Source organism: Oryzias latipes, chromosome 7, assembly GCF_053564925.1.
Source record: "Oryzias latipes strain Hd-rR chromosome 7, Olatipes_Hd-rR_3.1".
NCBI lineage: Eukaryota > Metazoa > Chordata > Actinopteri > Beloniformes > Adrianichthyidae > Oryzias > Oryzias latipes.
Window position 1 is genome coordinate 14,627,791 of NC_136243.1, and position 25,073 is coordinate 14,652,863.

The 25,073-nt window shown below is 39.2% G+C and overlaps 1 protein-coding gene across 1 annotated transcript; it reads right to left on the minus strand.

Moving 5' to 3' along the window:
• Positions 1 to 5: 5 nt before the first annotated feature.
• Positions 6 to 14,128, minus strand: samd10a (sterile alpha motif domain containing 10a). Its single transcript, XM_004070854.5, has 5 exons — positions 13,896 to 14,128; positions 10,367 to 10,548; positions 1,441 to 1,609; positions 1,223 to 1,363; positions 6 to 323 (listed from the first exon to the last, which is right to left on the minus strand). Exons 1-5 carry the CDS (start codon positions 13,906 to 13,908, stop codon positions 301 to 303), a joined length of 528 nt encoding a protein of 175 aa, XP_004070902.1. The 5' UTR covers positions 13,909 to 14,128; the 3' UTR covers positions 6 to 300.
• Positions 14,129 to 25,073: the final 10,945 nt, after the last annotated feature.

The following is a 25,073-nucleotide window of genomic DNA, read 5'->3' on the forward strand; positions in this document are numbered from 1 at the left end:
TCAACTGTCATCTAAACATTTTTTTTATTAATCAATGTTTTTTGACATTCAAAGACAGAGAACAAAAATAAAAAGAAGTGAAACTTGAAAGTTGACCATGAATAAGCACTGATTAGCAGTAAGTAAACATACTGTCATGATGCTTTTTCATCACAGTTTTCAGTCTGTATCGTCTAGGGATGTATGTAATGTAGTCTATGGTCAGGAAGCAGCCAAAATCCCTGCTGCTGACCACATTCATTTATTCCACTGATTTTTCATAAATATATATTTAGAAATTCCAACTCTTCCACTTTTAAGCTAGGATATATTTCCAAAAGAACCTGAAACAGAGATAAAAAGGTAGGTTAGGTTTTGCTCATTTAAATAAAAATAATACATAAGGTGGAGCAGATAAAATACGTTTAATGGATCAAGTTTACTGTAAAGATTCATAACTGTCCACTTTGTCAATGGTACAGGTAGTTGTTTATTTTTACAATAATAAACAAAACATACCAGAGACTAAATCAATCAATTTTACTAAAAACCTCTTTAAAATCAAAATAACCCAAGTATTATGGTATATTGGGAATTTATCAAAGAAACTTCCTGGTTACAGAGTGAAGCCGTTTAGTGTACACACCCCACCCCCACCCCCCCTGCAACAGCAAATTATGTTTATCTTAATGAATCAAAAGTCAGATGAATCCACACAAAACAATCGCTGGTTATATTTCTGACTGTATTTTAGGTAGGGGTGTGAAAATTTGACAATTCATCAACTGTTAGAAAAACAACAGAGAGGTGAACTTTATTAAACTAAAATAAGAATGGATTTGCCATTAATTATTGTTTACTTGCTTGTTCATACACATATTTAATTTACATTTGATTATCTTGCAAGATTCTGGAAAACTTCACCTGTACTGTTCAGTACCCAGGTATTTATCTCTAAGTCTCACTGGTTAAAGTTTTGGCTAAAGATGTCCTGGATCGATCTCAGGTCAGTGAATTAGATCAAAATGATTTGTTTAAAATGAACTTCAAATCATATCGGCAACCACAAATTATGACATGAATCAAATTGTTGTTGAAATGATTCATTACACCCATAGTTTCAGGGCAAATTGATTAAATAAATCCAACAATTAAACAAATAATCACAAATACATAAAGATTTGTGTCATTTTACGTGTAAATACTTAAAGCATTTTAGAGTTGAAGTGGATGTAGTCCTCACCTCTGCTGAGCAGCTGTAAGTTGCGCCCTTCTTCTTGAACCTGCAGTTGCAGCACCTGCTGCAGCAGCTCCTGTCGAAGGGTTTCCTGCACTAACCCCATCCTTTCCAGCTTTTCATTGTTGAGTCGTAACAATGCACGACCTGTACCAAGAAAATAGAGTTCAGACCTGCTTTCAAAACGTTGTAATTGTGGGCCTCTATTCAATTTGCTGGACAACCTGTGATGGCGTGATGAGAGAATGCCTCGACATAGGTCAGGTAATTGTGTGGACAGTGTTTCTTCAGCCATTTACAAACATCTTGCTGTGACCAGAGTACCACAGGGCGGATCAGGCTGGGCTGAGTCGGACTTGTGTGATATATCCCATAACGGTCACTGGAGCAATACTGAAAGAGAAACGAAGAAAAGAAAAAGCATAGATACAAAGAAGACCCATATCTATTCATGAAAGAGCATGATTTTCACATGTTCATTTACTTTCTTTCAAAAGGACACAAGAATTGGAAAAACATGGCACCAATTTTCTTTTTATATGACATGGTTCCCCAACACAAACTTCACATAGATAGGATCCAGATGGGATTCGAACCAGGGCTAACCACTACCCCACCATGTAGCTCAGTTCTTGCAATGGTGCAACGAATAACAAATACTACAAGAAATGAAAAATAGGGCATGCACCCAAAAAAGCAGTCAGAAAAAAATCTTAATAGCTGTGTAGAAAAGCTTGAATCCAGCAGATCCTCTTAAAAAACTGAAATATATTTCAAAAAGCTTAATAGTGAAGTCACTTTCTCTCTTTGATCTTATTACACCTTTTATTTAGCTGACAAGTTTTTTTGCGTGGGATTTTCTGTGTTGATCAATCACTTCAGGATTGTAACCAAACCAATATAGTTGTTTTCAGGTTAAGTTTAGGTGAACTACCACACCTGCCAAATGAAGAAAACTTTAGAGGAAACACAATATTAGAGAATATAGCTCTGTGTGAGCCCTGGCTGAAATTTGGAAAAGTTAAATTATGATTCATTCTGTTTTGGTTAAGCCGTTTCCTGTTTGGGCTGCAAACAAATGACAAAGACCATCTCATCATCATCAAATAACCCCTCTTGTTAAAGCAAAATATGTCCAACACAAGAGGCCCTCAGCTCTCATCTGTCTGCCCAGCTGTTGGACAGGACAAGTTAAAAAAAAAAAAAATGACAAAGACCATCATATGTATCACTGAATTAACAAATGGTTGTTACACGAAATGGAAACTTTCTTGTTAAAATGTTTGAAGTATCTGCTAACTGTAACAAATAGCACATCAAATTTATTTTCTTCCCAGTACCCCTCCGGCTTCTTCCTACCCCTCCAGTTGTAGGGGTATTTGGAGTTGTAGTGGTATCTGAACTTGTTTTTCAAGTGGAAGCTGTAGGGACTTAGAACTGGATATTCCTCCTCCGGGAGGGTGATCAGCGGCACAGAAGAGAAACGTGTTTCTTCATGTGGATGTGCTCTGAAGCACAGAAGTTTTATCTATCGTCCGAGTACTGGCAGCCACGCACTAAGGTATAGCTCACCAGCGACTACACATCGTCATCAAGAGGTAGTGTCATCCAAATTTGAAGATAAACTCCATTTGGAGGGCTAAATGTAGGGGTAGGGAAGAATTTGAATTCAGCCCATGAAATCCAAGCAGAGCACAAATTAGCTAAACCCTAAAATACAATGTATATGGTTTGTAACTAAGATGACAATACCTTCATTCAAAATAGTTATTATCAGTGGTAACTAAAACCAAAAGCAAACATTAACAGTTTTTTTCTGTAATAAAGGACACATTAAAAAGTCTAACTTGAAGCTTCTTTTAAGTCAAGGAACGCAAATTGAATAACTTTGTTTAAAAAATCTTGTTTAGCATTTTTTGAACTGTTCATGATGTAAGAGATTTGCAAACACAGTGAATGAGGGAAAGATCTGCAGGAAGACCATAGACTCAATACTTTGTGTTAGTGTCTTACACTGACTTAATTTTAGTATGCATAAGTCGACTAAGCTACTCCTTTGAGAGGACAGGGATAGAGCACAGATCTATTAAAGTGCTCATGAGCAATCATGGCCACATGTACACGCAGATCAAACACAGTAGTTTTGAGTCTCCAACCTCTCTGAGGGATCAGTGAACACACAGTACCTCTTGCAAGAGCAGTGGGTTAACAAGAACAGTATGTAGACCTGTGTGATCTCAGAAACTAGCTCTTTAATCTTAAAAACATTCAGGATGTGAAACAGAGCAGGAATCAAACAGTGCCTTTGATCAGCCAATCAGCGTTAAAAATTTAGCAGGGACAGCATCTCTCCATATCAAGATTATCTGATGCAATTTAAAAAAGCTTGGCTCACATTTAAAAGTCAGGGAAACATTCCTGCCAGATTTGTTACTTACATACTGGAGTGTGATCTTTTAGCGCCACACACACTCAAAGCACTTTAATCTTCATACAAGCTTTTCAATTTAAAATACGTATACAGTATTTTTCCAAGTAGAAGTTGCAGTTTTTTGCATGGTTCGGCCAGGGGTGCCACTTATACTCCAGAGTGACTTATATGGGATTTTGAAAATAAAAAATGGGCTCATATATTTGTTATTTTCCCATTAACAACCAGTTGCCCTTTTACAGTTGTTCTCTACTTACAACCAATAGAGTGCAATGTAGGTGTTTGCATCGGTTTTTGCAACTGACAGAAGAAGTGCCGCTCAGTCTGATCAGCGGGTGGAGTCCAAAACAAACATGGAGGACAATCTGATTGTTCTCCGTTCTGAACTTTATATTTTTTCTAATTTGCCTCCAGACTTTATTAATCTTAATTTTATTTTTTCCTTTCTCAGACTAATGCGGGACAACAAGTCATCAAACCGGGTTACAGAGACACAGAAGTACCGCTGAAAGTGCCATCATTCAGATGCAGCTCCTGCCGTAGAAAATAAACCTCAGCGGGAAAATAAGACTTAATAATCTCATGAACCCAGAAATGAAGACATGTTTGCCGAGGCTTTTGTAGAGCTCCTCAAAATAAATTAACTTGATCTCTCAATGTCATCCATGTCTTTCATGCATTGTAAATGAGACACACAGACAAAAAAACTTTAAACATCAGCTTCTCCCATATTCAGAGCAATAGACTGTACTGTCGCATACTTTATAGCGCACATTAGGAGTGTCACTCTGCGCCTTAAAACCAGGAGTCCGTGCTTCCTTCGTCATCAGTTCGGTTTCATCCATAATAAACACCCGCTCCGGATGATAATTATTCTCCGTGATTATCTTCTTCAGCGTTTCCGAATATTTTCCAGCCACTTCTGAGTCAGCTGATGCCATTTCTCCGTGCAGGGGCACAGATTTCAGTTAGAGCGATTCAGGAACCAGTGGAAATAGCTGTAAAATATTCCTTAGCAGCCGGCCGTCAAGGAAGCCGACAGGGCCGCCATGCTCTTCATCTCCGCACCGCCTTCAGACGCAATAGTCTCACACAAGCATCTTCAGCCGAGGTTTTGTGATGAACTTGAATGAAACAAAACCTGCGAACGCGTGAAACCACAAATAGTGAAACACGAGGGAACACTGTACATGTTTCATACATGTAAATTATGCAGGACATTGGGTTTTTAGATATTCAATTTTTTATTGCTTTATAACACACAATAGCCTTGATGCTTATGATGTGGGTAACTGTGGTACTTTAGTGCCACTTGTGGAATGCAAATGAAGAAGGACTCAAAAAGTTATTAATAAACTATAATACTGTCTGCTTTTCTTTGAAATCTATCTAAGATCGATGACCTTAAATGCTGAAGACACCTTATTAGAGAGAATCTATGGATCATAAATATAGTGCAAAAATGCAAATCCCCAAAAACATCTTCTGAGGCCTTTTTGATGACTGGTTCTCACCTAGCCATTTTTTTCTAGATTTTTTAGAATAAATTATGCTTTGTTTACAGCTTCTGTTTCTGTTAGATTTTGTGTTTTACCAATCACAGTCAGACCAGGTTTCAGTTTTAATTATCACAATTGTTTCTGTTTCAGATAATTAACTATTTAGGACCACAGCTTTTTTTAAAGTCATTTCTGTTATGTTCCTCTTGTCTTCATCTAAAGTAAGTCCATATTCTAAGATTTATTCCAGTTGAAAATACTTCTAACCTGTATTTAAATCCACAAACCGCAGTTCATAAGAATCCTTATTGTAACTATATTTTCCAAAATGTCCATCACATGCTGCTGTACCCATGAAATTTCTGTTCTGTCCTTTCATTGTTTTATTTGTGCTTTGAGGGCAACTATAAAGAGCCATAATGGGAAAAAAACATTAGTAGCTGTTAATTTATTGTTTGAAAGATAAGCATGATGAAAACACACTCAAGTTGGGTTTCACAGTTTGTGAAACCACAACTAAATACAGCATTCCCCAAATTTTCACGGCTTTCATTGTGTTAGTGATTCAGTCACACAAACTGAAGTATTTCTTTTATTGTTCTCTGATGTTGATCTTATTTGGAAGACTTACGTGTTGTTTTAGGGCTTTTACTGCTTGGCAGTGTTCAGTAACTCTTCTGTCCCTCTGAGGTCTAAAATCATTCTGGATTGTCATGTAAGTACGCCTGTGATTACTGTGTTCAATCAATATTGTTGGATCACACCAAGTTTCTGTTCTGTTGCTCAGAACAGAAAGAAAAATACTTCATTTAATGTTTTAATAATTTGGTATGAATAGGGTGTTTTTGTTTAATTTGGTAATTATATTTTAATATGAAAACAAGTTCAAGAATTTTCAGTGGTTGTAAATGTAAAGGTGTTGTCAAATTTCCTTTTTGGAGTAATGGTTTAGCCCAAGGGTTTATTAACCAGCAGAGCTGTAATTTATCCTGGTTTTATTGTTTTAATCCTTGCCTACTGTAAACTTTAAACCATAGAAAAAAGGTAAATAAAAAAATCCTTCTGAGGTTTCCTGGTGTTTGTGCACTTATTTGTGTCATCCAATCTAAAAGTAAGGACTTTTCTTATATAAACCCTAATGCTTTATTCTAAGATATTTAACACTTTCATGGGTTAAAAACACAATTTAACATGTTTATGAAAACAACAAGATTTTCATACTAATGATCACAGGGTGCAAAGACATTTCACTCTTTGCACATATGTTCTTTGTTGGTATCAATTCATGGGGCAAGGTTCCAACAAATGGTTTCAAAGATTGTAAATGTGTGACATTTAAAGATACTTTAACTTAACTGGAAGTTCCTTTTATGAATTGCTTTGCTGGTTTTTAGAACAAACTAAGCAATGAGTTTCGTTTGAATAAGTCAAAAGTATGGCTTCTCCTTCACCCATCTGTCTGCTAAACATGTGATCCTGACCACAAACGATACATCAAATTTGCCCCTGAAAAGACGCTGGTCTTCTTGCTCATTGAGCTCTTGTAGAAAATTTTAGGCGCCTCATCAATGTGTTTTTTCCAAATCCATCACTTCTTGACTGCATTGACTGCAGATTGTTAATATGCTCTGGTTTTTCCGGTCGGGATTACTAAGAAAAGAAGCAACAATAATTATTTTCTAAATTATGAAAGGTGACAATCAATTCAACAAAAAATTAATAAAAAGCACTTTCTATTATACAAATTTCAAAAGTAGTGTATTGGATTTTGTTCTGATGTAAAATGTGTTTAGTGCTTTCAATTTTCAAACAGCCTGCTCCAACAGTTCAACCTTCTTCCTTGAAGATTCAAGCTGAAAGCTTCTATTTGCACTAATAAAGTGCCTCGTGAACTTTCTTTGAAATCCGGAAAACGTTTAAATAAATTTTCTCTCAGAGCTTTTAGATCTAAACATGAACAAGACTTCAGGAACAACAGTTAGTCACCAGATAAGATCATTTTGCAACTAGGAAATATATACGGCAGGGGATCCAACTAAACCTAAGCAGTAAGGAAAAATTGATGGGACTCCAAGAGTTGTGTGGCCTAATGATTATGTTTAAGTTAATATGGCTCCCAGGAAAAGGGATTTCACCCACAGCTGCTTTTCAGACTTTACTGGCCCCTAAGGCGTTGTTGATTTCAACAGAGCAGGTCTTATAATAAGGAAACAAAACAGCAGGCACACACAGAAACACACCCGTATTTTAACATCTGTTCACCTACATGCAGTCTTTTAGTTTGTAGTTTTACATTTCCATAGTAACAAAGTAATTGGCACATTATTGTCAACAGTGTGGGCAGGTGGCAGCAGTGGATCAAACACCAGCTCTTTAACCCTTGTGCTATCTTAGATGACCCCACCCTTACATTGACGTGTTCTCCCTACCATGACAAAGGTGGATAAAGGTGGAAAGATTTCATGTAATCCATGGACACCAGTGAAGATCACAAATCATTGAAGAAAAAAGGTTCAGTGCACTGTCTAGTGGGTCTAGATGACCCAACTCCCAACGTTAAAGTGCCTTGGATAGCACAAGGGTTAAAGGTGGGGACAAATTCTGTTTTATGTTGGACTTAAAAACCTTCACGGATTGATGGACAACAAAACAGATTCTCAACAGATTAATAAACACGAGCAAAGGCAACTACCCATCATCCTGAACTGTTTCTTTTATAAGGGTTAACACACTTCAGTCCATTTTATCCAGCACATTTTCAGGTCATATTTACCTTATTTTAGGAGATACAGAGCAGATACTTTAAATCATAACAGCCCTGAAAGAGGGTGCAATCTTATTTTGAATGATTGTATGCTGTTACCCTAGCTGCACCTAAACTGTACTGTCTTTTCAAACTAGTGAAGCAGAGGTAATATTCATTCTGCTTTGCTGACTGTTTCTGCACTGATTACTGCTTAGCCTGGGGGCTTGTAACTAGTACAGATGAGCCTTATTGTGACCAGGGTCAAGCATCATGTTGAGGGAAGCACTGCAGCAAGTGTGCAATAGCATAGAATGTTACTTTGGAAATAGTTGCTTAAAAATAAATTCCTTAACCCCCTTTTGATCTCTAACTCACCACAGACGTGTGTATTTTGTTGGCCGTATTATATCAGTTTGGTGAAATAAAATTCGTGCAATGTGAAAGGGCTGATGCAGTGGAGCGAAATAGATTCAAGGACAATACATAAAATCAAAGACAAACTGAGCCAGTCATGAGAAATAAGGGCCGCACACATGTTCTAGAGTCGCTCAAACATGTTCCTTAAAGACAAAAATAAACCAGGCTCCACATTATGTGCATCAAAGAGGATTGAAGCAAACAAGCAAGTCAGTGAAAACAACTCTGTTATCAGCACAGGCCAGTTCTGTGTGTGCCGCTTTGGCTTCAGCTCCTATACCAGCCTTTTAAAGAGCCTTTTAGGGGTGAAGACAAAAGCATGGACTCTCTGACTTGTAACCACAAGCTTTAAATGAGGCCAGTCTGACTGTGCACCATACATGGACCCCTTCTGTTGTTAATACTGACTGCCTGAGCCGACAAGGCTGCATCAGATAATAGGGAACTTTAATTTAAACTGGAACCGAACAGCTCCTGGACATCAAAAATGACAATAGTTCAAATGCAAAGATGAAAATGAAAAAAAGACAGAAAATGACATGCTATTATCCTGTAACAACAATCACAGACTAGATCCCATCTGGAAGTGAATATTAAAATACATTCTGTTTCTTCTGCTCTCGGTAAACACACAGCGGTGCTGCGGCACAGTGTGAGCGTCAGAAGACCTGGGCTATTTAAAGCAGAGCTAAAAGGCAGTCGGAGCCCGCTGACCCGCTGGGGAAAGAGCAACTTCCATTTTAACAAAGTGTCCATTGACAACAAAGGATGTGACCGTTTGCATTCGCCAGACCCAGATTCTGTTCCATCAGACTGTCTACCAAAGAATTTTTAATGAAAAGTGTTTGAACATAAGTGAGGAGTGTGTGGGTTCAAGGATACCAGCAGAACAATAAAAAAAAAATTTTTAACAGTCTGCATAAATCAAATAACTAATTTTCATTTATGAAACATTTTTCTAACAAATGTATAGATTCATTTAATCTCAGGACTTGAACTTTCTGAATAAATTGATAAAAGTCGACACATATATTTGAAAACTACCAATGTTAGTGTTCTGCTGCAGATTTTTCATCTTTTTTAATTGTGCAAGCTGAGACTGGCCTAAACTCAAGTGATGCACAAATTAATTAAAAAGCTGTTTTACTACATCCCTATTTTACAGCACTGTTCACAAGTCTAAGGCAAAACCAATGTAGTTTTACTTTGCCAACATGAAGCCAGAATTTTTCATAATTATAGAGTAATATTGTTTTACCAAACATATCTGTTAATAGAATAAATGTGACAAACACAGACATCAGTGGCTGTGCAGCAGTTTTCTCCTTTTGATCAAAAGTGCACAATATGAGGCATGCATTCACATGATAGTTTTATAGAAAGCCCCATCTGATCAAACACAGCAGGGCATATATGAGAAAAATTGCATTTCTGAGTATTTCTTTATTCAAATTGTTGTAAATCAAGAGCAGATAAAAACAAGGAGGGGAAGGGGGCGGGGTTACTCCTTGCCAACGATCCCGCCCGCAGCTCAGAGGCAAATTTCTAACAAACAACTGTTACTCTGCAGAAACTATGTCCTAAAATATGGTATTGCTTTTTTTTTCATTATTATTTTGGCTAAAATCTGCATAATCATACTTTAAAAAACCACTAGGAACCCTTTTGCAAAAAATCTAAAGAGGATCGGAGTGGGTCTTTAAAAAGTAGCTAGGTAATTTACTTTAAGACTGTTGAATCCCACGACAGCTGTTAATGTTAAGAAAAAAGAAAAGTTTGTTTGTAATGGAGTCACAAGGGATTCACAGCACCCACCAGCACAAAACCAACATTTGTATATGTATGTATGCAATGTTAAAGATGAAAAACACACAGCGTGCAGCTTTTTTTTTCCAGCTAGAATTCAGTATAAAATGATTACTGTTAATACAGCAGGCAGAAACATATCCAACACATCTCATAACTGGAGAGGGGTGAAAAAGAAAGCCTAAGGCAGTAATCAAACCATGGACTAGTTGTGTTGTTTGGCATGTGGAGGTCATGGAGGTGTTAGGTACCTGCAGGGCCTCCGTCCCCGGCTGCTGCAGAAGCTTCACTGTTCTGCCTCCTGCTGTTTTCTGTCCGCGCCCGTCATGCCAGGTTAGGTTTCCGCCAGTCCGTCGACTCAATTGGTGCTTGAAGTCCTCAGGGAGAGCCCTGTACTCCACAGCTGGACGGCAGAAACTGAAGCTGGACGCGGCTGGGGTAAATAAAACAGTCTGACAGTCACAAAAATAATATTCATAATACTAGAGAAGATATGTTCTGCAAAAAAAAGAAAAAAACGCTAAACACCGTGCGCCACAGATATGAACCAATGTCATTCCTGATCAATTTCAATGTGAAATGCCTGCTCAGATCCGCTCCATTAACTCAGGTAACACAGTCGCCCCTTGAAAAAGCTTGTGGGCAAATGTCAGCAGTGTAACAAGCTATTTTCTCATCATTATGAGCAGGCCTGCAGGCACACATCCAAGTCCTCTCAACAGCAGGTGGCTCCCCCACATCCAGTAATTAAAGAGTGTTGAACCACAGTAAACATGCTGTTATTGGCACAGATTCTGGCACAAAGCCACAGGTCATTATGGATTCATGAGCCTCAATGAAGGGATTTTCTAGCCATGAAGAAACGTGCAAGCCTCAGCCTCAGTGTATTGGTTGTCCAAGTTGACTAAGAGAATGTAAAAAGAAGACAGAAGGAATGCAACTGTCGGGGGGGGGGGAGGTTCTAGAGATGAAAGACTCCTCTTTGCATTTCAAGCTGCATCTTTTCTGTCTTTCAGCATCTCCAGCAGAGGGACGCAGACAAAGTGAGTCCTACAGTCATCGGGGAACGCCTGCATCATTGAGTTCTGTCGGTTCCTCTGAGCTTAAACTCAAAAATGGAATTCCTAAGATCGCTGATGTGTTTTTTGTTTTAATAAACACACAATAAAGAATGATGCAAAGCAGGAATCAGCCTAAAATGCACCTCAACTTTTCTTGACAGGCTGTGGATAACAGTTAAGTGTGCTCTACTCTAACTGATTTAAAGTGCATAATTAAAAGCATTTGTATCTTCTTGTTTTTTGTCCCTCTTTTGATTTCCCCTTGTTCTTCTTTTTATGGGAGGAATAAGTTCCTCGTTAGCTAAGTGGCGGCACTGGAACGGAAAACACTTTCATGAATCAAAGCCTAATTTAAGAGCGCTGCCTGGCTGCCATGTTTAATGTGGTGTTTTTGTCGGGCAGATTAAAGCTCTTCACAGATGGGTTTAGGGAATGTCTAAACTTAAGTATGAAAAAGCTTTACCTCCATAAAAATATGAAAAAATAACTTTAAAAAAAAAAAGACGCCGCTGGGATTAAGTTTCAATTTGATTGTGAAGGTGTGCGGTTCAACTATAAACAAAACTGATTCCTATGACACCTCAGGGACTTCATGGACACTCACTGCCATCCTATAATTATAAACAAGTTGGCTTTTATTATCCTGAGATCCATTCATGCATGTCCTCTGCACTAGATATAGATCTTTGTGATGCATCTTTGACTTTGTAGTAGCTTCCCATCTCATTTCCAAAACGCTCCACTGAGGATGTTCTGGTCTTTTCGACATCTCACTTGTTTGATGATGGGAACATCATCTTCATGATGTGTCAAAAATCAAAACCAAGTAAAAATGTCTTTGTTCACTTGGTATCTCTGAGTGATGAATGACTTTGATGAACACAGTATTTTACATTGTCATTGTCCCCAGCTGGCCTGGATTTAGCCAGCCCCACTAAGGGGTGCAGGTAGAATATCGGGAGGGGGGGGTCCGATTATGCTGAAAGTTTGGGGTGTCAGAAAACCATACTATGATCACATCAGTTCGTCCATCCATAAATCCAACTTCTCCTTTGATCTATTTGAGATTTATTCTAGGTTTATTTGTTAGATGCTCTTCCTGGCTTTACCCTCTGCATTTACCAAGCTTGGGACATGCTCATGCAGGACACTAGTTTGTGGCCTGTTGAGACATTTTTCTATTCTCCCTTTTTTCTATCTATTTGTCTGCTTGTCTGTTCATCCTTACATTTTTTTGTCTTTTATTTTATTTTATTTTGGGATTTTGGTTTTTTTTACGGAAGCCGAAAACAGCCTGCCCTACTTTTTTACCATTTTCTCTTGATAACAAGATCCACTATCTCGTTATCAGAAAAAAAATAACAAGTTTGTTTTCTCATGACATTAGAGGACCCAAACAGTCCAACTCAGTCCGATACAATATACTTTTGTCATTTTTTCTATAATCTGCAGCAAAACAAAGCAGTTTGTCAGAGAAAATGTTGATCACAATTGCATTAAATCAATTATAAATTGATAAGTTCTTCTGATGTTCGGCAGGCACAGACGCTCGTCGGCTCTGGGTTCTGCCATTCAACCTGTTGTCGGGGGTTTTAGGCAAATAAAGGGAGGTGCATGAGACAGAATTAAGGTGTTTGAGGATCGTACATCCACTAATACATGAAATATAGACTAAAAAAAACTTTTGGGGAGTGTTTTCTTCTTCTGGCTTTGTTGTTTACCACAAAATAAAGAAACTTATCCCTTGTGCTATCTTAGATGACCCCACCCTTACATTGACGTGTTCTCCCTACCATGACAAAGGTGGATAAAGGTGGAAAGATTTCATGTAATCCATGGACACCAGTGAAGATCACAAATCATTGAAGAAAAAAGGTTCAGAGCACTGTCTAGTGGGTCTAGATGACCCCACTCCCAATGTTAACGTGCCTAGGATAGCACAAGGGTTACAACAGGTAAAGTCTCTACGTCTCTGAGTGAGTATCTTCTTCATTATCTAATTATCACAAGGAAGCTAAATTTGTTTTTTTAGTGATAAGGAGGTAGTGGATCTCCTTATCACAAGAACACAAAAAAACAAAAAAAAAAGTCAAGCAGGCGGTTTTCAAGATTTTTTTGTTAATTTAATTTTAGTTTTTGTGGGGGGTGGTTGTTTTTTTGTTTGTTGTTTTCTTTAGTTAATTGTGGATTTTTGCAGGCCATCCCATTTAAAGGGGGTTGTCACTGCATTTGTCGGGGGGCATTGCCCCCCTTTTCCCATGCCTAAACCTGGCCTTGCTCTCCAGTATTATTAATTACTAAACAGCATGGCTGAAATAAATATTGAATCCACAATGACTTCATATTAACTATATTTTTTAAGTTTTCTTACAAAATATCTTTTTGTGAAATAAACAAACTGTTTTATTACAGTAGTGATGGTAACAGAGCATAGTTGCTAGTTTGTTAAGTAAATGTACATTAAAACTAACAGAAAAACTATTTCTTGCCCCAAAACAACTTTAAATTGATTCATTGATTTATGAGTTGATAATCCATTATTCAATGACAACTGGTTACATTTAAAACAGCCAAACGAAGGGAATGTGACGTCACACCAAGAATTTAAAACTAGTTCAACTAGTATTACATCAATACTGGCGCCTGCAGTTTCAGTGGAGTGTAGACTAAACACCAAAACAAGAATATTTCTGTCTGACAGGAAAGTAAAGCTTCCCACCGTCCACAGCCATGGAGGAGCTTCCGAGCCGAAGTGTGTCTGTCTAAAACAGAAAACCTCTCATCGTCTCCGGGGAGCGACGCTCCGGGCGGTTCTCCGGTAAAAGTTTCACAGATGTCCGGCAGCAGCAGCAGCGCTCCTCATCCTCTGCTGCTGAGAGGGTTTAGGAGTCAGCCGCGGTTCCCGGTGCGCCGGAGTGCGAGCAGCAGCTCAGAGTGCTCTGAAGTCGAGCAGGAATGTGCGCTTCAGCCGCTGGATGACGAGCAAAGCTGGCGCGAGCGAGCCAGAGTAAAGCGCGTGCGCGGCGCGTGCATCTCGTGAGAATCAGCCGCGCGGCTTTTTCTCAAGAGCATACATGAGCGCAGTCAAAGTGCAGCCGCGGGCCCTATAATTACCGAGTCCAGGCTCTGATAGAGGAAGAAAAGAGTCCTATCATCACTGCAGCTCCCATCCTGAAGAACCTCCCCTCTCTGGAAGACAGAAAATGATAAAAAATATCACTGACCCCATCGGCCACGAAAATAAAAACCCTGTTAAATATCAGGGAGCCTGACGATTTCTTAAACAAAAAAAACGTGCCTGAACATTTTTTTTTTTTACTTGAGATCAATAAAATTTGTTGAGATGTCGAATATGTATGACCTTATTTATAATAAATGTACTTAAAAAGCTTCTAAGAATAATAATAACTCAAGTAACAGAAATGTGCTCCTTTAAACAGAGTAAAAATAGTATTTGAAACAATCGATTAAGATTTGAGTTACAGCTTAAATAAGCTTTCACTTCGGCAAAGTGTTCTATTGAGTAGCATTCAGAATGCCATGTCCAAAGTCCGGCCAGTCAGCCAAATGTACAAATGTCCACCAGTCCCTGTCATAAAATCAATAAAAGGCTGCCCCCAACACTTTCTTGATTGGTTAAATTATGTTATAAGCTTTTGTAATCTAGCCACAGGGGTTGCAAGCCAGTAACTTCTGTGCCGGTCCCAAGCCCGGATAAATAGAGAGGGTTGCGTCAGGAAGGGCATCCGGCGTAAAAATTGCCAAAATAACCATGCGAATCATCCACAACACTTTAGACATACCGGATCGGTCGAGGCCCGGGTTAACAACGACCGCCACCGATGCTGTTAACCTACAGGGTGTCGGTGGAAATTTGACTACTGTTGGTGGAAGAAAGAGGGGAGGCAGAAGGGTCCGTGGCCAGAGAGAGAAGGGAAAAGGCAGGAACATAGGTTTGAGAATAGGGACTCTTAACGTTGGCACAATGACAGGGAAAGGCAGAGAGCTGGCAGACATGATGGAGAGAAGGAAGGTAGATGTACTGTGTGTGCAGGAGACAAGGTGGAAGGGCAGCAAGGCACGTAGTATTGGAGGAGGATACAAACTGTTCTATCATGGTGTTGATAGGAAGAGAAACGGGGTAGGAGTGATTCTGAAGGGGGAGTTTGTAAACAGTGTTCTAGAAGTGAAAAGAGTCTCAGACAGGATGATGAGCTTAAAGTTAGAAATCGAAGGGGTGATGGTGAATGTAGTCAGTGGGTATGCGCCACAGGTTGGCTGTGACTTAGAAGTAAAGGAGAGATTCTGGAGTGAGTTGGATGAGGTCATAGAGAGTTTTCCCAGAGGAGAGAGAGTTGTTATTGGAGCAGACTTTAATGGGCATGTTGGTGAGGGCAACAGAGGTGATGAGGAGGTGATGGGCAGGTTTGGTGTGAAGGAAAGGAATCTGGAGGGACAGATGGTGGTGGACTTTGCGAAGAGGATGGAAATGGCTGTAGTCAACACTTACTTCCAGAAGAGAGAGGAACATAGAGTGACATACAGAAGTGGAGGTAGGAGTACTCAGGTGGACTACATCCTATGTAGACGAGGTCATTTGAGAGAGGTTAATGACTGCAAAGTGGTGGTAGGAGAGAGTGTAGCCAGACAGCACCGCATGGTGGTGTGTAAAATGACTCTGGAGGTCAGGAAGAAGAAGAGAGGGAAAACAGAAAAGAAGACCAAGTGGTGGAAGCTACAGAATGAAGAAACTTGTGAGGAATTTAGGCAGAAGTTGAGGCAGGTCCTGGGTGGTCAGGATGAGCTTCCAGAGGACTGGGAAACTACAGCAGAGATTATCAGGGAAACAGGTAGGAAGGTGCTAGGTGTGTCATCTGGAAAGAGGAAAGACGGTAAAGAGACTTGGTGGTGGAATGAGGAAGTACAGGAATGCGTCCAGAGGAAGAGGTTGGCTAAAAGGAAGTGGGATGTAGAAAGGACTGAGGAAGGTAGACAGGAGTACAAGGAAGCGCAGCGTAGAGTGAAGAGAGAGGTGGCAAAGGCCAAACAGAAAGCTTACGATGAGCTATATGACAGGTTAGACACAAAGGAAGGAGAAAAGGACTTGTACAGGCTAGCCAGACAGAGAGACAGAGATGGGAAGGACGTGCAACAGATAAGGGTGATTAAGGACAGAGATGGAAAGGTGCTAACAACCCAAGAGAGTGTACAGAAAAGATGGAAGGAGTATTTTGAGGAGCTGATGAACGAGGAAAATGACAGGGAAAGAAGGGAGGAAGATGTGGTTGTTGTGGAGCAGGAAGTAGCAGAGATTGGAAAGGATGAGGTTAGGAAGGCTCTGAAAAGGATGAAGAGCGGAAAGGCCGTTGGTCCTGATGACGTACCTGTGGAGGTATGGAAGTGCCTAGGAGAGACAGCAGTGGAATTTCTAACAAGGTTGTTCAATAGGATTCTAGAGAGTGAGAAGATGCCTGAGGAATGGAGGAGAAGCGTTCTGGTCCCGATCTTTAAGAACAAGGGTGACACGCAGAACTGCAGCAACTATAGAGGAATAAAGTTGATGAGCCACACAATGAAGCTGTGGGAAAGAGTAGTGGAAGCCAGGCTTAGGAAGAAGGTGGAGATCTGTGAGCAGCAGTATGGTTTCATGCCCCGTAAGAGCACCACTGATGCCATTTTTGCTTTGAGAATGTTGATGGAAAAGTACAGAGAAGGTCAGAAGGAGCTGCATTGTGTGTTCGTAGATTTAGAGAAGGCGTATGACAGGGTGCCGAGGGAGGAGCTGTGGTACTGTATGAGGTCGTCTGGAGTGGCAGAGAAGTATGTCAGAGTAGTTCAGGACATGTATGAGAGAAGTATGACGGTGGTGAGATGTGCTGTAGGTCAGACAGAGGAGTTCAAGGTGGAGGTGGGACTGCACCAAGGATCAGCTTTGAGTCCTTTTTTGTTTGCTATGCTGATGGACAGGCTGACAGACAAGGTAAGACAGGAATCTCCCTGGACAATGATGTTTGCGGATGACATTGTAATTTGCAGTGAGAGTAGAGAGCAGGTGGAGGAACAGCTAGAGAGGTGGAGGTTTGCTCTGGAAAGAAGAGGTATGAAGGTCAGTCGTAGTAAGACAGAATACATGTGTCTGAACGAGAGGGATCAAGGTAGAAGCGTTAGGTTACAGGGGACTGAGGTGAAGAAGGTGCAGGAGTTTAAGTACTTGGGGTCAACAGTTCAGTGTGATGGGGATTGTGGAAAAGAGGTGAAGAGGCGAGTGCAAGCAGGTTGGAGCGGTTGGAGGAAAGTGTCAGGAGTGTTGTGTGACAGAAGAGTGTCAGCAAGACTCAAAGGAAAGGTGTACAAGACAGTGGTGAGACCAGCTCTGCTCTATGGGTTAGAGACGGTAGCAGTGAGACAGAGACAAGAGGCTGAGATGGAGGTAGCAGAGATGAAGATGTTGAGGTTCTCCTTAGGAGTGACCAGGTTAGACAGGATAAGGAACGAGTACATCAGAGGGACGGCTCATGTTGCCTGTGTTAGCGACAAAGTCAGAGAAGCCAGACTGAGATGGTTTGGACATGTTCAGAGGAGGGATAGTGGATATATTGGTAGAAGGATGTTGGAGATGGAGCTGCCTGGCCGGAGGGCAAGAGGACGACCAAAGAGGAGATATTTGGATGTCTTAACAGAGGACATGAAGTTGGCTAATGTTAGGGTAGAAGATGTCCATGATAGAGTGAGGTGGAAAAGGATGATTCGCTGTGGCGACCCCTGATGGGAAAAGCCGAAAGAGAAAGAAGAAAGATGTTATAAGCTTTTGTAAACCTGTGAATACTTGACCTTCAGAGCCTTAACGGCCAAAGAAGAACAGATTTATTTGTTTCTGTGATCAAAACAGCAATGGCTTGTACTTCTGAACAAGATAACTATAAATGTTTTTGTCCTGTTGACATGTTTTATATTTAGAAGTTTACACAAGGACTAAACAGTGGTGCGGTGGTTGCACTCTTGCCTCACAACGAGAAAGCCCTGGTTTGAATCTCGGCTGGGACCTTTCCGTGAGGAGTTTGCATGTTCTCCTCGTGCACATGTACTTTCTTCATAGGTTCACAGGTTACTCAGTGGGAGTGATTGTGGGTTCTGCAACAGATTGCAGAAAAGCCTTCACCCAACAGTGGCCTGGATAGGCTCCAGCAACCTTGTGACCCCAAAAGTGATATAGCAGGTTAAGAAAAGTGATAGATGTAAGTAACATTTTAAATTAAATCAGAGTCAATGCTCACAAAAGTTTTTTTTCTTCCAGGCAGACTTTTTCTTCTCAAAAAGGTCTTGATTAATTTGACTGTTTTGACAGTGTCACACACACAAAAACATGAATTTAATGAGACAATGATGTGATGTGTCTTGAATGTTTCAAACTCTTAAGTTAGCACTGGCTGCCCAGGCACTCACACTGTGCATGCAGCAGATATTACTGAGGCTTACATAATGTCTCCTCTTTCATATTAAATGAAAACAACAGAGAACGGTGTGATGCCAAAAAAAACAACACATTTCTACAAAGCTGGATTGTCTTCCTTTGCTCTTCCTCTGACTTTTTATCAACAGCTTGAACATTGGAGCCCGAATGCTTTTTAGCACGTTGCTGCCCCAACAGGTGAAGACGGGAACGGCAATTTCCAATGTCAGTTGAAAATAGTGGAAAAGTGAATTTTTAATGTTTTTCTGTGGGTTTCCTTGTGTCTTTGATTGAAGAGAACTGCATGACTTAAACAGGGATTATCACTGAGATACATTCACTTTTTTGGGATGCATGTATGGGTAGTGATCATTCCCTTAATCACTGAGAATCTGCTGAAGGAGAAGATGAAATTGGAAAAGTCAATAATACAAGTAATATCTGCTTTCCTTAGTTTGTTCACTGAATGGCAGCCAGCTACAGAACTAAAAGATGTCCAAAATACTTGAAGAATATAGTGTTACATGTTTTTTTTCTAAGATATACATTTTTACATTTAGTTGAATTAAAAAGGACGTTGAAAGGGATTGCCCTCTGGTGAAGCATAGTGAGTAACAAACAAAAAAAGTTGTTGTCAAATTTTTCCTTTTGCAAAATGCACAGTGACACTATGATTAAAAATCAGTTTCTTTTACCAGAAAAATGCAAACTTCAATCATATAATAAACTGCTTAAACAAAAGCCCAAATTTAGTATTTAGATGTTTCCATCAAAGACTGAGGCTACTATAGATGAACACAAAGAAACCAGAATACCTAAGGTTTAAAAACAACATAAATTGCACATTAATTAACTTAATGTTTCTTGCTTGATAGCTTCATCTGTCAGATTTCCTTATTTATTTCCAGTAAATTCACAGAGAACTAAATATTTTAAATTTTCGATTCAAATACCGGTATGTTTAATTCGTGGTATTTTAACAGTAAAATAAAACATAGCAATCCCTTTGAAATTCAACGAGTTATACTTTTTTTTACTTTAAAATTTCAGAAAACGTATCTATAAAAAGGTTTATTAAATTTTAAAATCTTTATTTTTAAAAATGTCAAAAAAATGTAACTTTTTGTTTCAAACAGCTTAAGGTTTAATTTGCACTAGTGAGCATATAATATAAAGAGACAGAGAGGTAAAATCACTCAGAGATTAACAGGAAATGAAAGAACAATCTTTCTCGTGAATAATTCCAGACATCCTCCTTCAACCAATAATAGTATGTAACAACTTCCTAATTCCCTGGTAGAGCTGACCAAACTATTATGACTGGATAAACATTCTGTTCCCTGCGGCTGTGAGTGCAGAGATGCTTTTCTGAGTGATTTCGGTTATACCTGAAGCTGCTTCTGTTGTAACAGACAGGTTGTGAGCTTTAGCAGCTTCTGCACATTTGGCCTAGTTAGAGAGCAAAAAGATGAAAGAGACTCCTTAAATTAATAGTTTCCACAGGAGAAAACATCAAAGAGACTAAAATAGCCATTGCAGGCATGTGAGGTCCCTCGTGAGCTGCTGCTGCCTTTTGTTTAAAAATTTAAGAAAGTAATTTTTTATATTGTTTTTATGGTCAGTTCAAGAATGGTCCTGATGTGGCTCTGCTCACTTGAAGCTAATTACTAAAATAAATGTAGAGATAGAAACCAGTTTTCTTTCATCTATAATAAACAATGTCTAATATGTGATTTCTAGTTTTAATTAAACATTTAAAACAGGATTCTGTTTCAGGAGGTTATGTAACACTAGGGGGCGGTCATGTTCTGGACATTGCTCTTCATCTTGTTATTGAGGCAGGTGTTACATAGCAAACCTGATTCTGAAGATGCACATATTCATGGTTAATAGGAACTTCAAAAGTTTTGATTGAGAAATAGATTTCAGTTTTGCTTTATGGCAAAGCAAAGACAACTATGATCTGTCTTTATTGTTGGATTAAATACATTTAAATCATTTTAAAAATGACTGTAAGTCATGCCTCCTGGTTGGCCAAGGTCACCACAGTCATCTCGGATTTTTCATTTTGAACAACTGTGTGTGGATGGTGGCAAACCTGTGAGTTGAAGCAGCAGCACTGGCTGAAACCTAGCGATGACAACACAGACCAGTGGACCTGTTGAAGTAAACTCACCGGCCCACATTTGGGACTATGGGTAAAAAAAGGAGTAAAGCCCCTAACACAATACAATGTAATGAAAATAAAAGTAATCTGCTTTAGCATGGGGTGATATGGTGAAGTAGTGGTTTGCATTTATCCTCATGGCAAGAAGGCCCTGGTTCAAAAGCAGCAGGGATATTTGTGTGTGGAGTTTGCATGTTCCCGGTTTCCTCCCACAGTCCAGAAACAGGCATCATAGGTCTATTGGTGATTCTAAATTGGCCCTAGGTGTCCATGTCATGGAAGTGTGTGAGTGTGTGGCCCGGCAATAGACTGGGAACGTTTTAAGGGTGTACCCCATCTTCATCCAACAGTAGCTGCGATAGCCTTCAGCAGCCCTGCGACCCCAAAAGGGACACCACGGGTCCAGAAAACAGATGGATGGATGTATAAAACAGGTATAAAGGTAAATGTGCCAAATAATGCACTTTTTTACCAATTTTATGTATTATTTATTATTTTTACTCAGAGGTTTTTACCATAGGTTTTTTAATGTATGAGTGTTGCACAGATTAGGGAAGCAATTTTTGAAATTCATTGTACTTGTGACAGTGACAATAAAGATCTACTTAAAAATCTAATCAAATTTTCACTGATGCTGGGGAAATGAGTTTCCTGCTGTCTAGAGCATCCTGATACACACATGTGTGCGTGCTGACTCTGTCCAGATGTGTACACATGAATGTGGCAACAGCAAACACACTTCACCCCCTAGCTAAAGTGTGAAGTGTTTCAACCACAGCATGAGATTTGTCTACACAAACTAGGGAATTCCACAGATGGGAATCATTCGTGAAAGTGAACAAAAAGAAGAGAAAAGAAAGTGTGTTTCTTTTTTTTTCTTACACAAATCGAAACAAGCAATTAAACAAGCAGATACTTAATCCAACCTCTGCACAGTCGGATGCTTGATCATACATTCATGATGTAGTGAAATCATTCTTTTCCTCTCGTTCCTTTTCGTCTTGTAAAACATTCACTGTACATAAAATAACCACAAAAGCAACGGAAATGAATAATTACATGGGATAGCTCTAAAATATCATATTATTAGCAACTTATCTTAGCGAAATACACCTCAGCCTCTTTGAATGTACTATAGACACTAAGAGTGGTGATTTTCAAGGTAGCTCCGAATTTAGACCATTGGTGCTAAAATCAAACAGGAACAAAAGACCAAAGGGTGGATAAACAAAAACATGGCCTCCCATCTGCAGCACAGACTGCTGTTCACTTCCTCTTGGGCATGAAGACAAACATGGCCTCACTCTGTTCATTATATCCAAAAAACAGCTTGTCTAACTAGAAGTTAAAACAGCTGCAGGGCGAAGCCAGGGTGGAGTCCGCTCCACTCAGAAAGAAAGCGCTGCTTGTTTTCAGGGGAGCAGAGCCTCAGCCCAGGCTCAGACATTATGTGTTCTGCAGCATGCTCCTCGTGCTACAATGACACCCTGTTTGGAAAGTCAAGGAGGCTCAAGAGTTCATTGAGAAGATGTAATAAATGTGCCCTCTCACTCATGGCTGTATGCGCCAATCAGGTTGTTTCTTGGTGAAAGAGGTGCGATCTAGAAACAGGAAGCAGGAAATGGGCCTGCTTCTAAAACGGGTCAGTCAAGTGATCCCTACAACACACAAACTGCTCTTGTTCAAAGCAGGGGGTGGTTGGAGGTAGAGAACTTTTTATGTTTCACCACGTCCAAGTGGTTTGGGTGGAGGGAGAGTTCAGATCTTCCACTACAACTGCATATGAGTCTGTTAGTGACTAAGCTGCATAGAGGTGTGGTAGTTCTGTTTGCCAAATGTCTTTGAACTAAAAAGTTTGAGGGAAATTTTCCAACCAGACTTGAGTCATAAATATAGACCATGATAAGAATTTCTTATGTTTAAAATACGACGTCTGACCTGGAAAAATTATTGTCTTCCAGATGAAAAACGCTTCAACTTGTCTTTACTAATAACTAAAAAATCTATTAGTGGCACCCATACTTAGTGAAGTATGAGTGAGAACAGAAGATGCAGAGTGGACCTGCCTTAAATCTCATGGCTTAGTGGGTCTACCTGTAATGTTCTAACGCCTGGATGAAGGTGCTTGATAGATTAAAGTCTAATTAATAGACCAATCAGTTGTTCATTGTTTAAGAATAAATGTGAGAATTATGATGTATCTGAATTAATTTTTGGTTTCAGCTCTTCAGCTTAGTAATGCATGCTTAATGCAAGGGAGTTTGCAACCTTCAACACTTTAAGAGCCAACTGGGTCAATTTCTCACTGATCAGTAGAAGCCATTATGTCTTGCTTCACCCTTTAGAAAAATAAGAGACTAATTTGTATTTATGCTGTTGTTACTACTATGATAATAAATAAAATGCTTGTTTCGGTGCAAATAAAACATAAACATAAATAGAACATGTGTTTTTAAAGTATGAATTGGATTACACCTTTTAACAGAGGTTCATACGACTTCCTTTCAAACTAAAAAAAACACCTTGTATCACGAAGCACAGGGATGTCCAGATTTTTTGCATAGAGGCTAGATTTGGTGAGGTGAAAATATGTAAGGGCCAACCTATTGGCCTGCCTTCTTTAAACCCTTATAATAACATTAAATGCAAATAATTATTTTGGAACACTTTTCATTTCTTCACATAGACCAGAAATAAATGTGAAAACATTTTAAACAAAATTATTGTTAATTTTTCTGAATTTTTGAAGAAAAATCCTCAATGCAGTAAATTTAGTAGTAGGGAATTTCATGTTAGCAGTGATTATATAAATAAAAAGACAAATAAACATCGTTAATTTTATTGTTGGTGGTGCATCTCAGCCAGAAATTTTTAAATCTAAGTAACCAAAATTAAATCAGAGCTAATTAAGGGACCCTTACCATGTTTCTTGGACCTTAAGGTGCACTTGAATGTGTTCAAAAATAGAAATCGGGAATATGATCCAGTGCGCCTTATTGTTGGTTGTGCTTATTGACCTTCAACAGATTTTCTTTGGTACAAACAGTGGGATGACTTTTATCATAGATTAGATTATCAGCATCACATTTAAATCACATTTAAACTTGTTGGTTTGAGTTTAACATTTCAGCTTAACTCTGTTTTGAATGTGTTTTAACTTTAATCCCTTAGGGTGCTTTCTGGTGGTGTTTTTGGTTTTGATGACTTTTTAGCAATCAGATTTGCTGCTTTTTGGTAAATACAATTCATAACTTGGAAAAAAATGTAAATGAAAAAAAAATCTCTTCAGATTTAAAGAACATTTCTTTACAATTCCTGACAGAATGTTTCATCTTAACAGAAACTTAAAGTTTTAAGAATAGAAATTTTGATAAATTGACATTTTCAGATTTTTTAAAAAAAGAGAACATTTTCCTGGTAAATGGCATATACTCATAGTGTTTTTCTACCTTCTTCAAGGCCCAAAGCGCTTTACAGTCACAGACCCATTCACCCAGTCACACACTGGCGGTGGCACCGCTGCTGAACACTAGCACCAACCTACCACCAGAGATGGGGTTCAGTGTCTTGCCCATCAACTCATGGGCGTGCAAGGCAGGAATTGACCTGCAATCTTACGATCAGGGGTCGAGCGCCCTACTGCTGCACCACAGCCGCCCATCATTTCATGTGAAAAAGACATGAGTGCTGAGAGATTGGTCAAAGTTGTAGACTTTAACTTTAACTTCTATTGTTTAATGAACACCGACATGTCAGAGTCTCAATGGGAACACTGTTTAAACATCTTACCACTCAATTTAATGTTTTCTGAAGTATTTACATCTTGGGAAATCTTAACAAAAATATGCAAAAAGTTGAGTGAAATATTTCTTCTTTTTGATCTGTGTTGTTGGTCCATTTTGCACATTTTCTGCAGACGTCCTCGTGTCTGTTGCTGAGTAGATGAGTCCGTGTTCATTTCTCTTCTCCAGGATCATGAAATAATGAGCAGCAGATGGCGTGAAATATATTTGCTCAATGACAATTATAACAAAAGGGCGTTTAACTGGCCAAGCGGATAAACCACTTTATGACGGCTTGTAAATGAATTATGCATTTTCATGAAGCTCTGCCCCCCCCCCCCCCCTCTCCCTTTCATTGAATTGAAGGACAAATGAGAAATAAGAAGCTAAATGGAGGGTCAGGTTTTATGAGAGGGCTTTTATTTTATTCAAATGTGTTCAGGGTGGCAAAGCTGGTATTGCATAATTAATCTGCTGTTTAATATTTCAACAATGTTG

What these genes read in the sequence shown, in the direction of transcription:
- samd10a (XM_004070854.5), bottom strand. An exon ending in CGGGGACGGAGGCCCTGCAG is followed by an intron (nt 1,610 to 10,366) that starts GTACCTAACACC and finishes TTTCTCTTTCAG; the next exon opens with TATTGCTCCAGTGACCGTTA. An exon ending in CTTACAGCTGCTCAGCAGAG is followed by an intron (nt 324 to 1,222) that starts GTGAGGACTACA and finishes TCTCTGTTTCAG; the next exon opens with GTTCTTTTGGAAATATATCC.